Source organism: Gymnodraco acuticeps, unplaced genomic scaffold (genome assembly GCF_902827175.1).
Source record: "Gymnodraco acuticeps unplaced genomic scaffold, fGymAcu1.1, whole genome shotgun sequence".
NCBI classification, from domain to species: Eukaryota; Metazoa; Chordata; class Actinopteri; order Perciformes; family Bathydraconidae; genus Gymnodraco; species Gymnodraco acuticeps.
The window spans coordinates 1,281,176-1,296,526 of NW_022990501.1; the positions used below are offsets into that span (position 1 = coordinate 1,281,176).

The window sequence follows — 15,351 nt, forward strand, 5'->3', positions numbered from 1 at the left end:
GACAGATGGTGACCTTGCTCGGCAGTGTTGGGAACGATTTCAATTGACCTTGCATTTTCAGGTTGCTTCCGCTGCTGGTTTCCCTGGCAATTGGCTTTTAAGAGAGGCTCCATGACAAATACAATGGGATTGATTAGCTCTCAGATAAGTTGATTTATTGGGCTCGGGTCTGAGGGGTTGTACTACAGATAGTCACAATCGGGGTGAATAAGCTTGGATTTTTACATTGAAGGTTGATTTATTTCAGGCAGAAATCTATCAATGCATACACTATCAAACCACTTACATTCCCATAACATACAAAATGAGAATGTCCTTTTATAGAAATCTATGTAAATGTTTGAATGCATTTGCTTGGCGATTCCTTACAGTGCTCCTGTAATTCTTTTTTTCTCTCACATAACGGCTCATATAGGCATTAGTTCATATACTTTGACATTGAAGGTTGATTTTTATAGAATTTTATAGAAGTCTATGTAAATGTTGGAATACAGTTGCTTAGTGTTCAATTACACTAAATACAAATCTGAAATTGGGTTGTCTTACAGAAGGAAAATGGGAATTATGAACCTGCGAACTACTAGGTATTATCATTTAATAGAAGCTGCTATGTCCCGCAAAAGTATATCAGCATTATTTTCGCTCCGTACTGTGACTTGTTGAAGTTGTTCTTCTGGTGTGTGTGTGTGTGTGTGTGTGTGTGTGTGTGTGTGTGTGTGTGTGTGTGTGTGTGTGTGTGTGTGTGTGTGTGTGTGTGTGTGTGTGTGTGTGTGTGTGTGTGTGTGTGTGTGTGTGTGTGTGTGTGTGTGTGTGTGTGTGTGTGTGTGTGTGTGTGTGTGTGTGTGTGTGTGTGTGTGTGTGTGTGCAGGGTTAGCTGTCTAACTCAATCTGTCCAAGCTCATGTTTCTGTCAGGGTTAGCGTAAGCCAGCAGTCAGATATGTCAGACACTAAATGCCAGTTTCAGTGAACCAAGTCACTTTTTTGTTTTTGTTTCTCCCATTTCATACGTAGAGCTTAACGAAACAAATCACCGACACTGTACGGGGGGTGTGGGGATGAAGAAGAATAGATAGTGAGAGAATTATACAGCAGGGAAGACTCTACTACAAAATATGCTGATGTGTGTGAGTGTACATGTGACATGGTGATGCTGTTCCTCTCGAAGACACAGAGAACTGTCACAATATGCATTCTCCCCCTTTTTCCTCCCTGTCTCCCCCCCTGGCACTGTCTCTTTCAGTGGGGCAGTCAAAATGATTGAGGTTTTTTTTTTTTTTCCTTGGTGGAAAAATAAAAATTGTAGCCTCTGCGAGCGGTGTCTCTCACCCATTCCCTCGCCCAGTCAAGCTCATTCTCACACATCACAGCCCCTTCCTCCCTCCCACCCTCTCTCTCCTTCCTCCCCTCCCTGGCTCTCTTTTGCTCACTCTCTCTCTCATGAATGTCACCTCTACTGATGGTGGCTGCTGGAATTCACACACACATACTCTCACAACCACTCGCTGACTTTGGATGGGAGGGGGAGGAGGAGAAGGAGGGAGGGGGGTTCGGTGAGGACTGTGGGAAAGGAGCGTGCCATCGGAGGCAGATGAGGAATCTCTTGTCTGTCTGTGTCCATGTCTCCGCTGCCTTCCAGGCAACATTCCCACCAAGACCGCCAACGTCCCGCCTGCTGTTACACCTCTGGATTTAAATCGGCTGGATTACCGCTCCGACTCTCGCCTCGTTATACGCCGCTACATTTAAATATGAGGCAAAGTTGGACCTCCGTGGACTGCACATACGGTGACAAACAGTTTGATTTTTCTCGCGCTTTTAAGAGCTTCTTAGCATCCAAAATGTTCTCACTTTTCTTCAGTAAAAGTGTTTTTATATGTAAAACTAATTAGGCTCCTTCTCTGTGGTGTTGTCAAGTCAAAGTAGTTTTTTTTGCTATATACATTTTTTTTTAACTTGGCCATTTTAATGGGAAGATGAGTGGGGAAGAGGGGTAGCAATATGTCTCCGTCTTCCCCTTTTTTAAATTCAAACGTTGGATTTTCAGTTATTTTTAAAACTGAAAATGTGACTGTGCCACTTTTGTGTGTGCTCTGATAGTGTGATATTTTTGGGTTGACTTAACATCAGACTGCAGGTGAATTTACACATCTTCCAGTTTTTCCCTCTCCAAGGGAACCCTTAAACTAAACTCTTGCCTGTTAACCCACTTAGACGGCCGATCTCCCCTGTGGGGGCTTCTCTAAACCGTCTGTCCTACTCTAGTTTTTTTTGAGGAAAGCAAAAGCCGAACAAGCAAGAAGGGGGTACTGGGAAGGAAAACAAACCCCCCTCCCAAAGGTGAGAGGGGGGGAAGATGGCAGCTCTCGCCAGCTCTCTCATTAGACAGAAACGGGCTGTCAAGGAGGACCCAACCAACCGACCGGTAGTCAACAAGCGGAAGCCCTGTCCTAAGAGCAACAAGTCCCTGTGCCAGAAGCAGATCCTGGTCTTGATATCCAAAGTACGACTATGTGGGGGTCGAAAGAGCCGAAACGAGAAAAGACCAGGTGAGTGTCAACGCTACGGTTTACATTTTTCTCTGCTTTTCTCACGTGTTGGCATATTTGGCTAGAAACGAAAGCTTACATTTTTTTTATTTTAAGGAAAATGGAGCAAATGAGCATTACATTTTTACAATTTAATAAAAAAAGGAAATACCCCATCTGTTTATTGTAAAACTCAAATCATTGTCATAATGTCAGGTTTTAAATGCTACGTATTTTACTTGAAAGAGTCCTGCAGGTTTGTTAGGCTCAAAAACCTGCCAGAGAGCTTTCTTACATATATTATTAAGCAGACAAAAACTGTATCAAAAAACCTTTCCTCAAGGAATCAACCAGCATGACAGCTAGTTTTATAAAAGCACAAACAATCAGTTCACCCTGGATTCACCTTTAAAGTCATTTACTTCATTTATGTTGCAGTCATAGCTCCTAAATCCTGATGGTTTCACAGCAGCACCGGTTAACAGGCCAGTCCTATTGTTGCTTCACCTGTGTGATACACTGTTGTTAAATAAATGCAAAACTCAGCTGAAATTATTTTCCATTCACCCAACGCTGCATTAGCATTCCAAAACATCCCGGCCCAAGGGAACAATAAACTGTGATGTTAGCTACAAAAAAACATCACAACAGTTGTATGCAGTCGATGCACTCCTTCTTGTTTTATGCACATCTGCACATTGGGGATTTAAAGGTTCATATTTCAGTTACAAATTACCACATGGGCTACTCATGATTACAAACATTTGCACAACAAATAGTGTAATCATGAATGAGATTTAATAGAAATGTAAACGGATGTACACAACTGAGTAGTTAGGTTGAGGTTAATATGTTTGTTTTGAAGTTGTGTATTGAATGTATGCAGTATATGACAGACATCTGCACTCACAACATGTGGGTTGTAAATTCCAACGGTTGAATTTGATTGTTTAGATGAATCACCAACTTGTTTGATTGGTCATTGTTCTGGCCATAATTTGTGCTAAAATACTCACAAAACACTTAATTTGTATACCAAACATTACAAAGAAAGCTATTTCTAGTAAACTGGACTTACATTGTCACTTATCCTACAGTTTTGACACAGAAACAATGTGTACAAAAATGTTCCTGTGCTGGATAACTTTTTATTTGCTGTTTTTCTTTGGAAGCTTTGAATGATTAATTATGTGATGTGTTGCCAACATTGCCTACTATCTTGTCAATGGAAAATGTGCCATGACTCAAATTAGCACAATTGAGGGTGTAACATCTCTTTGATGTTGTGCTTGCAGCTACTTGTGTTGCTTTGTTGTTCTATTATACTATTCAAAAAGGATTACAAAATAAAAATAGTCAACTTTTTTGTTTGATTTCTTAAAATCCAAACCTCTTTGTAATACTTTTCATAACTGACAACGAGAGAAAATAATGTAATTTATTGATTTATTTGAGCAGTTTTCTTCACTCCTTTGGTGTGACTGACAGAATGCTGAATTATTGAATTCATGGCTGAGAAATATTTTTGCCTTATTCATGCACAACTATAAGTGTAGTATGTTTAAGCTAAATTATGCATATTACAGAAATGTCACTGAACAAAAATCCTTCATCCATAGTGTGTGGCACACTTTTATGGCTGATTGGGGAAGAAAACAGTGTTTTCAACCCCCGGAGCTAAAGACTGCATCTAAGCAGATTGATCGTGAGAATGATGAGGAATGAGCAGAGCTTTGTGCTTGATGATGACTTTCATTTGCAGGTCTGCAGGTCACCCTTGAAAAAGAGATCTTTTGATCTCAAGGGGCTTCACCTGGTTAAATAAAGGCTACAAACAAACAAACAATTTCATTCTGCACCACTGTGTTCACATATGTCTTCTATGCTTCAAACAACATTGTAATACAACAAAAAAGAGCTGTAGAGGTACCAGATGTACAGAAGATTGTTCTGTATTTTGTGTGAGAAAAGCAGGAACCTTCCCCTGATATTTGTTATGAAAGTTTTGCTTAAGTGCCATTTGTGTTATTTATCCAAATCAACAAATAGGCTACATTGATTTAATTCATTTATTGAAGGAAATTAGCATCCTGCTGACACCAACTCATTTCATGGCGACACAACCCACATTTCAGACTTTGCAAATGTGACAAAACAATAACTAAATCTAATAAAATTGCTTTATTTCTTACAGAAAGGATATTGAGACCAACTGTTTCATGTTGCCTTGAAAATCCCTTTTTTTATTATGAAAATGGCTGTAAGTTGTTTATATAATAGTAGTAGACCATGGTCATTGACGTAATTTTTTTAAATATTATATAGAACATTATAGTGAAAACTGTAAACTCAAATGTATTATTCACTTGTAGAAACCGTAAAATGAAAAAGCTCTAGTCTCTAAATATTTACCATTGATATTCTATGAAGTTTCCAGGAAATTATTATCTAAAAAAAAAAAAAATGTTGACCTGTTGATTTAGCTAATTCTGAAGGTCAGGGTATCACCATTGACCATGAATGTCTTTACAATGGTCAATGACAGAGGTCAATGAGGAAGTGCCTTAAACCTGCATTCCTTCTAGTGGCCAGCAGGACGAAGAGAAGTCTGAGGCCGTTTCTCAATGTCGAGTAAACCTGCTGCAGAGCCACTATTTCAAGTATACTACGTCATCGAGTGGCGCCAAAGGACTGTTTAAATGCATGTTAAATGCCCAGCATTCGGCGCCACTCGATGAAGTAGTATACTTGAAATAGTGGCTCTGCAGCAGGTATACTCAACATTGAGAAACGGCCTGACTGTATAGAAGTCTATGAAAAAATGCCCCAACTCACCTTATTATTACCTAAGTAAACATGTTCCTAATGCGTTTATGGTCTCAATTACAGGTTTTAGGTATTCTTATAAATAACGGTCCCATTTAGAGTAAAATAGATGATAAAGTAGGTTGTGCTTTAGCGTGTGGCTACTATGTGACTGACAAGTCACTACCATGGTGTGGTCGGGTCCCGTTGCTGTCCCGTTGCAGTGTTTTAGTTTTAGAATATTTACCCTTTCATGTTGTGTTTTCAGATCCAAAAAGTTAGTTGTAAGACTTTGATTGCCTATCAGTCTTATTCAGCAATTTGCTACGCTGAACTCTCTCGTGTCTCTTCTAGTTCCAAAAATCCCTGATTGTGACGGGAAAAACCAAGACAGGAAAGTAAAAAATAAAACATATGGCGACGTCCAAAAGTGAATACCTAGTTACAAGGAAATACATTTATATGTTCATACAGCAATCCCAGGATTCTGTAGATTCTCTACCAGTTGTGTTATTTTTAAGGAGAGTTTTTCTCAACTGTCATATTAGCATCACACCAGCACACAGGCTATATTTACAACCACTATAAAACAACTGGCTACTGAAATGATAGGATGGACATAAACCCTGCTGCTTATACAAGTTGTTGGCACAAAGCTTACACTGGATGAGATCCATGACAAACCACATAATCTGATTTCTTCCTGTTCATCATCCTTTTCTATAGTGTCCTGTTCTGTCCCCATACAAGTAACCCTCACTAGGGGCTGGCCTGGCCAATGAAAAACTCTCTCCGTCAGTGATCTGCACTGTTGCCCTCTTTTCAGATCAATTCAGCTCATTAATGTATAGTGGTTAATCAATAATCACCCTCTTAGCTTCTTCAAGGTGGAATCGGACTTGAAAGGGAAGGGATATTGAGCTGCTTGCCCCTGAGTATCACCTTTAATACCCTTCTCTAAGTTAGCTCAAATGAGCAATCTTAGCACAAACATGTGTGCATGGAAATGATAAGCAGACCTCAGAAATACAAATATGCGTTAAAAATAGTAACACTATTAGCTGATTCATTCGAAAACGAATGCATTCAGATATAGTGCAGACAGACATCCTGTAGCATTGTGGGAGCTGTTTGGCATGGAGGTGAGTTGTAGTATGTTGGCCAAGTCGACAGTTGGAGCACAAATGTATGGCTGGCGAGCGGCAGACCAGATTACAAGGAGAGATCCAGCAGAGGATAGCATTAAGCTGACCCCAAGAGATCGAGGCCCGCAAACTCGCTTACTCGACAACACCTGATCAGACAATGCAGTGTTAGGTAGCTTCTCATCAGAACTTTACTGACTGTGACAGGGGTCAGAGAGAGAGACAGAGGAAGAGACGGAGACAGAGAGGGAGGGCTAGTCTGTCGGGATAAACAGAGGTTTAAAGAAAAAAAAAAGTAAAGATATAACTGATGTCAGAGAACATTTGTATCAAAAGGTGGAGGTGGGTGGAAGTGATGGGGATGGACATGGATAAAGAGGAAATCAAAAATTCAGCAAGAGAGGTAGGGAAAGATAGCAGTGGAGATGAAAGGGAATGTAGGTGGGACTCAAAAGAGCTTTGAATCAGAATGTCATAGAGCCAGCATGGGGAGAAGATCATGAGATGGGAAGCCATGGGGCTGGATATGAACTGTCACTGCAAGACAGAAAGTCCTTCTGTTTAATAAACTGTCGACGAAGAAGGAGGACAGCTCAGAATTTTACTTTTTATGTTTTAGGTGTTTTAGTTGGTTGGTATTTAGTTGGGTGGGTGGATCATGTCGGTACAAATTACATTTATGCGTTATGTAGATGTGTGCCAATAAGTATTCAAAACTAGATTCTCAGTCTGCCATTTTCTCATATGAACTAATGGTTTGAAGTGTTGGGTTCAGAAGAGTGATGGTGCCTGGGTAGAGCTTCCAGGAGGCATAACATAACACCGTTTACAGCACGGTCAAGAAACCAGCAGTTGGTCAAATACAACAACTCTCTTGACGTTTCCTGAATTTGCCTTGACCATTCCGTTGTCGGCTAGCAATTCCTGAACTTCAATGTCTCTAGAGTTGGATGTTTGTTTTCTTTGGGGTTCAACAGCAGCCGTGATAGAGACGTTATCAACCGCCCAACGCTCTCTGTGAATGCCAAATTCTTGGGCTCAATCGGACAATACAGAGAATTCATATTAGAGAGCTGTCAGGGTAAAGTGCGTTTGACGTTCCGGTCTGAATGATTCGAACATTTGATCTCGCCCATACAACTCCTCCAGGTAATGTCTAGAAACATTGGTTGTTGCAGTGCATATGTGATAGTGGCTCAATAGTACGGAACAGACTCCTACATTGGCATGTAACATGTTCTGTCAAAACAGCTTTGGTAACATCACATAACAAAATTCTATATTTTCTATATTTTAGTTTTATCCCTGTAGAGGAAACTTCTGTGTAGCTATGCAGTGGGAGTCACCGACTCAGGAAGGAGACACGGGAAGAGCAGTAGCTTTGATGTCAAACACATGATGGTTTATTTGGAGTTAACGGCCGGAGGATTCACATCACAAGTCCAAGAGTCAGAGGTTCTGACTTCACGGTAGAGTTGCCACGTCAATTCTGAAGAACTCTACCCCAGACCCATGTATTTAGCTAGTTCAGAGAGCATCATCAACATGCTGCATAACAAGATAGAATGATAACACCTCTATCAGCTGATGCCAACAGGCAGGAACAGGGAGACAAAACACTGAGAGCACAGCAGCCAAGGTTACAGGTGCCTGTGCTCAGTCAGGACAGTTTTAACTGATACACTGGGTCAAAGTTATGGGCCTTGGAAAATATTTCCACAACAATCCCCATACTACTGAGTGATTGTATTGTATATTGTATTGATTTGAATTGGGCAGGGCTTATTAGGAAGGAGATTTTAAATACGTCCATGCATAAATTATAATTTAGCAACATTTGTATCCATAATTTGATGACTTTGTCAGGACACTGACAATCAACCCTAACCCCAACTTCTAACCTAGTGTTTTATCTCCAAAATCTTTGATTTGATTCTTACTTACTAATAAGGTTAGACTGTTAAAGAGCAACTTGCAGGTTTTTCTTTTTTACTAGATTTATGCTTAACCTTGCCTGAAAATTACAATTAAAAAAGTTAATGCAGGATTTGATATGTTTTACGAGACATAAGGGCAAGAATTCAGAGGGAAAGGAGCCGTTTTGAGCTTGACGCTCGGGAACTGTCAACAGGAGGGCGGGGGGAGCCTCGCTGCGGGGAATCAGTAGGCTTGTTTGAGACAAGCGAGACCTGCGCAGTTGCGATCAACGTCTTGCTAGTGCGTTGCATGATGGTTAGTCATTTTGTCCGACTTGCTCTGGAGGCTCGCCTACATGAGACGTTGAAATCTCGCGGGACAAAGACGCCCGCAGCCTTGAGAGCGAGGCGCGGCGAGGCGGCGCAGTTCCTCTCCACGGGCTGCGGAAGCGAAATGCTTGATGGGAAACGACTCGCTGGTATCTCGAGCTGAGCGCTCATTGGTGGTTTTTACCCCGTGCTGCTGATGAAACTCTCCAATTGGCTCGGCAAAAGGTTGTTGTTGTTTTGTGTCAGTTTTACGTCGCCACATCCATTTACATTTGTCATCATTGTTCCACAATGTTTATCATCATGAAATTAATATCTATATATTTTATACTATACTTGCACTGCTTACCGTTTTCATACTTTATATATCTTAGCATATTCATACACACTGTTCATACTGCTCACAGGCTGCTGTGTATATCTAGTGTATTCATACCCCTCACTGTTTATTCATCATTCAATTCATTCTATATTTTATTCTGTAGATTGTGTACATTACTTTTCACTTCACTGCTTGTTGCACTCCTGGTAAGAAGCTAAACTGTATTTCGTTGTCTCAGTACCTGTAATATGTGCAATAACAATAAAGTTGAATCTAATCTTGAGCAGGAACAAATGTATTTACTTAGTACATATCTGACATTAACGATTAAACACATGTGTGCATTCTTTATAAATGCAAACCGAGTCAAGCCGACTCCGGAGGTGGCGGTATGCACCTTAAAGTTGTTTGCAATCCGCCAAAAAACCGAGAGAAGAAGAAGAAGACGAAGCCGACTCCGAGCTGTCCGACTTCAGGCAAGCTTTTTGAGACCTCCCCCGGCTGCGATCGGCTATTCTCGTCTACTTTCGAGGCGAGCCGCAACGCGTCTCAAACAAGCCTAATGTGTGGACCTGTCAGCGCAACTTACATGATGCCGAATTTAACAAACACATTTAAATAATTTAAACGGCATAATAATAATAATGACGATCGTCCGTTCTGTGATTCTCCAGAACACACATGGCCAGTCCGCCCCTGTGTAGCATATTATTTAGATGAGAGATGAGCAGATCGCCACTGGGCTTTCAACTAAAGACACAGCCACGCAAAAACTGGGGCATTTGTACAGCTCCTAACGGCCCCTACACACGGCGGCGTGCGTTGCCGCTTCTGCCCAATCACTTTGAATGGGGTGACGTCACGATTCGCCAAACTGCATTGTGGGAGCAAAGCGTAGCTTCTCTCGCGGTGCTCGCTGCAAAAGTAGAGCAATGTTCTACTTTTGCCGCCTCAACGGAGGCGTCAGCCAATCAAATCCTGCGTATGCAAATCTGACAGCACAAGCGCTAGCCAATCAAACCGCGTGTATGTTGGGAGAGCCAGACCGCAGTTATTTCCCATATGTCAAAAAATGGAGGAGAAAATTATCGTGGCGGTACTATATGACCAGTCCCTCTTTACATACAGGGATACAAACCGGAGGAGCCAGGCATGGGGGGAGGTGGCAGAGACAGTGGGTGAAACTGGTAGGTTTTCGGCTGTTTGGGGAGTTTATATCCAGTGTACTTCGTTTGAATGGACAGCTAGCAAGCATAGACAGTATATTTAGCCAGCATGGATGTAGCATGAATGCTTTGCTTTGTATGTCCGGGGCGGGACATTCATGTGATTGGTTGTTGGTCGCGTTGCTCGGGTTGACTCCCCAAGCTCAAGACACGCCCACCGCCAAGCGGCAACGCACGCCGCCGTGTGTAGGCTCCGGTATGGGTACTGCAATTAGTGAAGTGCTTTCCTCCGTGGTGAAACGATCAGCACTGCACCACGGAGGAAAGAAAGTCACCTGGAGTTAAAGAGAGCGGGGCTGCGTTGCGTGCATGGCTTCCTTCTGCAGGTAACGGGAGACGCGCTCTGGCGGCGGTCTCGTTCAGGATCCGAAAATACAATCTTAATATTTTTGCACACTTATTCCACTTATTCCTAGTGTGCCACTGGTTACGGTGCCAATGCTGGCACGCGTGCCAGGGGTTGCCGACCCCTGATCTAGTGTGTACATCATTTCCCTACACATTTATTCACTGGTGTCTCTAACCTGCAAGTTGCTCTTTAAATAATTATTGAACAGCTAAACAAGTTTGAGGGGATTTAAGGCAACAAAATCACTTTGGTTACATTTCTTAAAAATGACACATGTCATATCCTTAACCATAGCCCAGTGCTGATTGGAAATATGACCATATACGAATGTAATTGAACATTTCAGACATACTTTCACCATCAGCGTTTTCAACAAAATGTCCTCCATATTGTTCTTATAATTTATTTACAATGTTTACGAACCATCTGATTATAATGCAGAGTTTCTCCTTTGTCACTTTCTTGGCTCTAAACTTACTAACCAAAATGAGTAAAAAAGTGCCATAACTGTCAATTGAAAAATAAAGAGTTTAAAAAATAAATAATAAAAGTGCCATGACTGTCGATTGTAAAATAAACAGTTAAAAAAGAAAAATAATAATAAAAGTGCCATAAAAGCGCCTAGGGCTGACAATATCCGGCCGTAATCAAGATTTGAGAGATCTCCAAGAATAGCTTTCTGTTTGTCTGCATCTAGAAGACAAACAAAAGATTAGTGGTTGATTGCTGTTGCAGGTCATCCAATTTCGGAGGATTTTCAGATTTGAACAACGCTTGTTTCATCAGAGGGAACTTAAATACAGTATCCTGTACCCATTTACAAGGATGGGAACACAGCTGGTCCTTAGTAGAAGAAGGTTATCTGGTTAATCCTTTAAACTTTCTCTAAGATGTACACATTAGATTAAACCATAATGAAATAACGTTTTATATAAAGAAAGAATCCATCAGAGATTAGGTTTTTTTTTGTATGTATTTCTTTTCATTTTGAAGGTTTATCTAAGTTTATGTCTCGGGATTGCAAATTCTCTTCAGACAAATAAAGTCAATGGACACAAAGGGATCAGAGGGATCAGTGACTTTTTATATCAGTGTTATTGCAGTAAAGGTTTGGAGTAGCCTTGTGAAAAGATATTGAGCTATAGAGAGGCTGTTGACAATGGCCTTAAGTCTTATTCAAAGTGAGAAGGCGGAGGGATGTGTGTACAAAGAGCACCTTTTTGATTCCTTTAATCCCGAAGAGATACCACCTTAACCTCCCACACATACTGCTAAATTGAATCTGTGGGTGCTTTGATTAAAGCTGACAAGGACAGATTGAATTTACCTCTAACAAGAGAAAGACAGTGAGGATGGAGGACACCTATAGAGGTAATGATTAGAAGACAAGAGCCGCATTCACACCGCAGGACTTTCCCTGGTACTTTGGTTCTTTAGTTCCGTTAGTACCAATAATGTCACGTTCACACCGCCGGGACTACTCAGTGCCGGGAACTCTTTTGGCCATTTTCAGTCCCTGCTAGAGAGGTGGTACGAACCTGGTGATAAAAGAGTGCCAATTTCTATTATATTTCTATTGGCTGGGAGAATTGCAAACCACGCCCCGTTAGACTCACCTGAGCGAGTAGTTTTTTTGTACTTTAAAGCAGTTATGACCACACGTACTACAACACCGGAGCGGTGGAATGATGAAGAAGTGTCTGCGCTTCTGGCAATTTACTCTGAGGACGGGATGCAGCAGCTTCTACAGAAAGCAGTTCCCAACTCCAAATGTTTTGAGCGATGTTCGCAAGCTACTTGAGCTGGGAATCGTGCACAGTGCACACGGATGCCGGGTACAAATAAAGAAACTCAGGCAGGACTATACAAAAACGAAAGACCACAATAATAAGAGTGGTAACGATTTTCTATTGTTATTATATATATATATATATATTGCCACTGTTTTTTAATACTGACACCTAACTTGCACTAAGGTGTGTCTGCTGCTATATATATTGCCACTGTTACATTGTTTTGAAACTACTTACACTTTATTTTACATTTCACACTTTTATTTAACTTCAATTTACATGCATACGACACACCTGGAACAGCGTGATGCCGTTATTGTTATGTCTTGACTGTGCAATAAAACAAACAAACTGGCGAAGCTTTATTTATTGTGTCCCACCCCAAATTTGCAGAATAGAAGAATGTGAGAGCAGACAGGTGTCGGTGGTTGAATTTATCTACAATGTTGCAACCTTGTGCAGCAATGGCAGGGGCAGAAACACAAGTCTTACACACATAAACACAAGTAATTTATCATGTCATTTGTTTTAGATAAATAAGGGGAAAACACCAAACAAGGGTTAATGTCCTTTTCCAAAATCAGCCTGAGGGGGTAATATATAATAAATACATAAAGATAAAGTCCATTGTTATAATGGGGTATTTTATTTGTAAATTACCCTTATGAACTCCATCATGTCTGAGGTCGGAAAGTAAACAAACGCCTCATACAGCGGGTGGGCTTTATACCCCCTCCCCCGTGTAGTTCTTCTTGTCTCGTTTTTTTTTGTACTCGCCATGAAGTGGTTTTGCGGCCTGCCAGTAAACCCAGAGAAGAAGAAGACGAAGTGACGTCAGCGTAATCTTGCCTCAGGGAAAGTCCTGCGGTGTGAATGCGATTGGCATTAGCCCCCTGGCGGATTCAGTGCCGTGGTACTTTAGTGCCGGCACTAAAGTACGGCAAGTCCTGCGGTGTGAAAGCGGCTCTTAGGAGAAGGAGAAGTGGAGAGGGAGTGAGAGGAGGAGGGGCATGGATGGGAGATGACCAGCAAGAGAGTCCTCAGATAAGAAACCATATGTGTCCTTGTGTACTCCATGTATGGATAGTATTAGGAAGTCAGCTGTTAATAAACTTTTCAATCAATCAAAACGTCAAAAATCAAATTATTTAATTTACTGATATAGCAGAGATTAAAATCTCACTTGACAGTGTGGAAATTGGCAAAATCCAGTTATCATTGTTATCGCCCATACAGTAACTGGTGTCCATCATATATAACCTTAGTTAATCAGGTCATCTCCTTGAGATCAAGATCTCTCCTGAGAGACCTGAGTACATCCTAACACATAAAATTCCCCTGATGCCAAATAATAAGTACTTTTTTATATATATATATAGAATGGCACTCCGAGCATAGACTACCGCCAAAGCCAAAGGTTCACTCATGTGCTCCTAGGATTGTCCCGTTTAACGAGATGGGAAGGCAGGGTGTTCTTCCAAATGTGGTGTATTCGTGAGATTTAAGTCGTAATGTCATAATAACAGATGATGTGTTGTATTTCTTTCTCATAGTCGCCTAACAAAACCTTCATATCTTTGTTTCAGTGAACTTTCCTAGTCAGGAACTCTTTTTCTGATATCACATAGAAGCTTCAAAATGTCCCTATCTTGATAGAAGTCAAACCTAATCTGTAAACCTACCCGTGATTCCAATCTGCACTCAAATGTAATGGCTTCTCTGTTGGTTCCTGCCTCTTCTACCAAGTTCAATGAAAATTGATCCAGTTGTTATCCTGCTAACAACATAGCAGTAGTTGGTTGTAACATGCTCTTTTGTATTATGAAACCTTAAAAGGTAGGGTAGATAAGAATGGAGAAACCAGCTCGAGTGCGCTAGAATCTGAAAGTACGCAGCCGAAAAAAAACATCTGCCCCTTCCTTCAGACTTCCTGACAGAGCCCCTCCTCCAACACACACAAACGCGCACATGACCAATGAGGGCACGAGATATGTTTGTGCACGAGATGGAAGGCTGACAGGCAGGTATACCATCCAGTTATTTTAGCCCAGCGCCACGGCTTCCACAGATGAAATGTTTTAATGTATTTATTGTTAAAGCATTTAATGTATTCATTGCTATTGGGATGTTAAGAGCATTCCATGGAATATAACAAAAAGTGTTTCTGAAGTAAATTACCTACCCCACCTTCAACAACTCTTATTTTACAAACAGACCGCTTGGATATTTGTAATTGAAAATAGAACAATGACAAATTGCATCTTATATAGATTCACTTGGCATAAACATGTGAGGACCTTAAGAGTTCAGAATTGTTAAGATAAAAGCAGAGCCCTTCTCGAGGTCAACAGAACTGGAGACTGGCACCAGACCAGGTTTCATACCACAGCTGCCCAGAAAGCTGACCCTGCATCTGGTAGTCTGAGGACGGTAGGTGACAGTGACTAATCTGTTGGATAACGCATTCATGTCTGAGCACTTGAGCAAGAAGCTTACTACTGCAAATAATATACGATTTTGAATATACAAATAGTGTCTGAAAAGCATTTTAAAAATGGAAACTTTTTTGAAAACACATTGTATTGGATACAACATCTAGTTTGTGCTTTGCTTAAAGGTCACCTGCAAAATCCACTTTTTCATGTCTTTTATACATCAACATGTGTCCCTCCCCTCTGTGTAAAGAGATTCTGAAGGTTTCAGGAAAAAAGATTCTCTCTCTTTTTGTCCTGATCCATTTATATAAAAACCTGTCTGAAAGTGAGCTGATCGGATTTTGGCCACTTTATGATGTCATAACGATTTTTTGGCTTGTGTAACCATTAGCCAATCACCAACCAAGGCAACCCCCCCCCCCCCTCCCCCCACACCTTATCACCTGAATCTCCTCCTAGAGCACCATTGAGTTCTTTTAACCAAATATCTCTCAGAGGGGCGTG

At 41.1% G+C, this 15,351-nt stretch overlaps 1 protein-coding gene across 3 annotated transcripts in view; it reads left to right on the top strand.

Moving 5' to 3' along the window:
- The first annotated feature begins 1,559 nt into the window (after nt 1-1,559).
- The window catches only part of fgf11b (fibroblast growth factor 11b), a 65,014-nt gene continuing 51,222 nt past the window's right edge, over nt 1,560-15,351 (top strand). For all 3 annotated transcript variants that reach the window (XM_034226740.1, XM_034226741.1, XM_034226742.1), the window contains exon 1: nt 1,560-2,547. In XM_034226740.1, the coding sequence (XP_034082631.1) occupies nt 2,355-2,547 (193 nt within the window). In that variant the 5' untranslated portion in view covers nt 1,560-2,354. The remainder of the gene's footprint in view (nt 2,548-15,351) is intronic.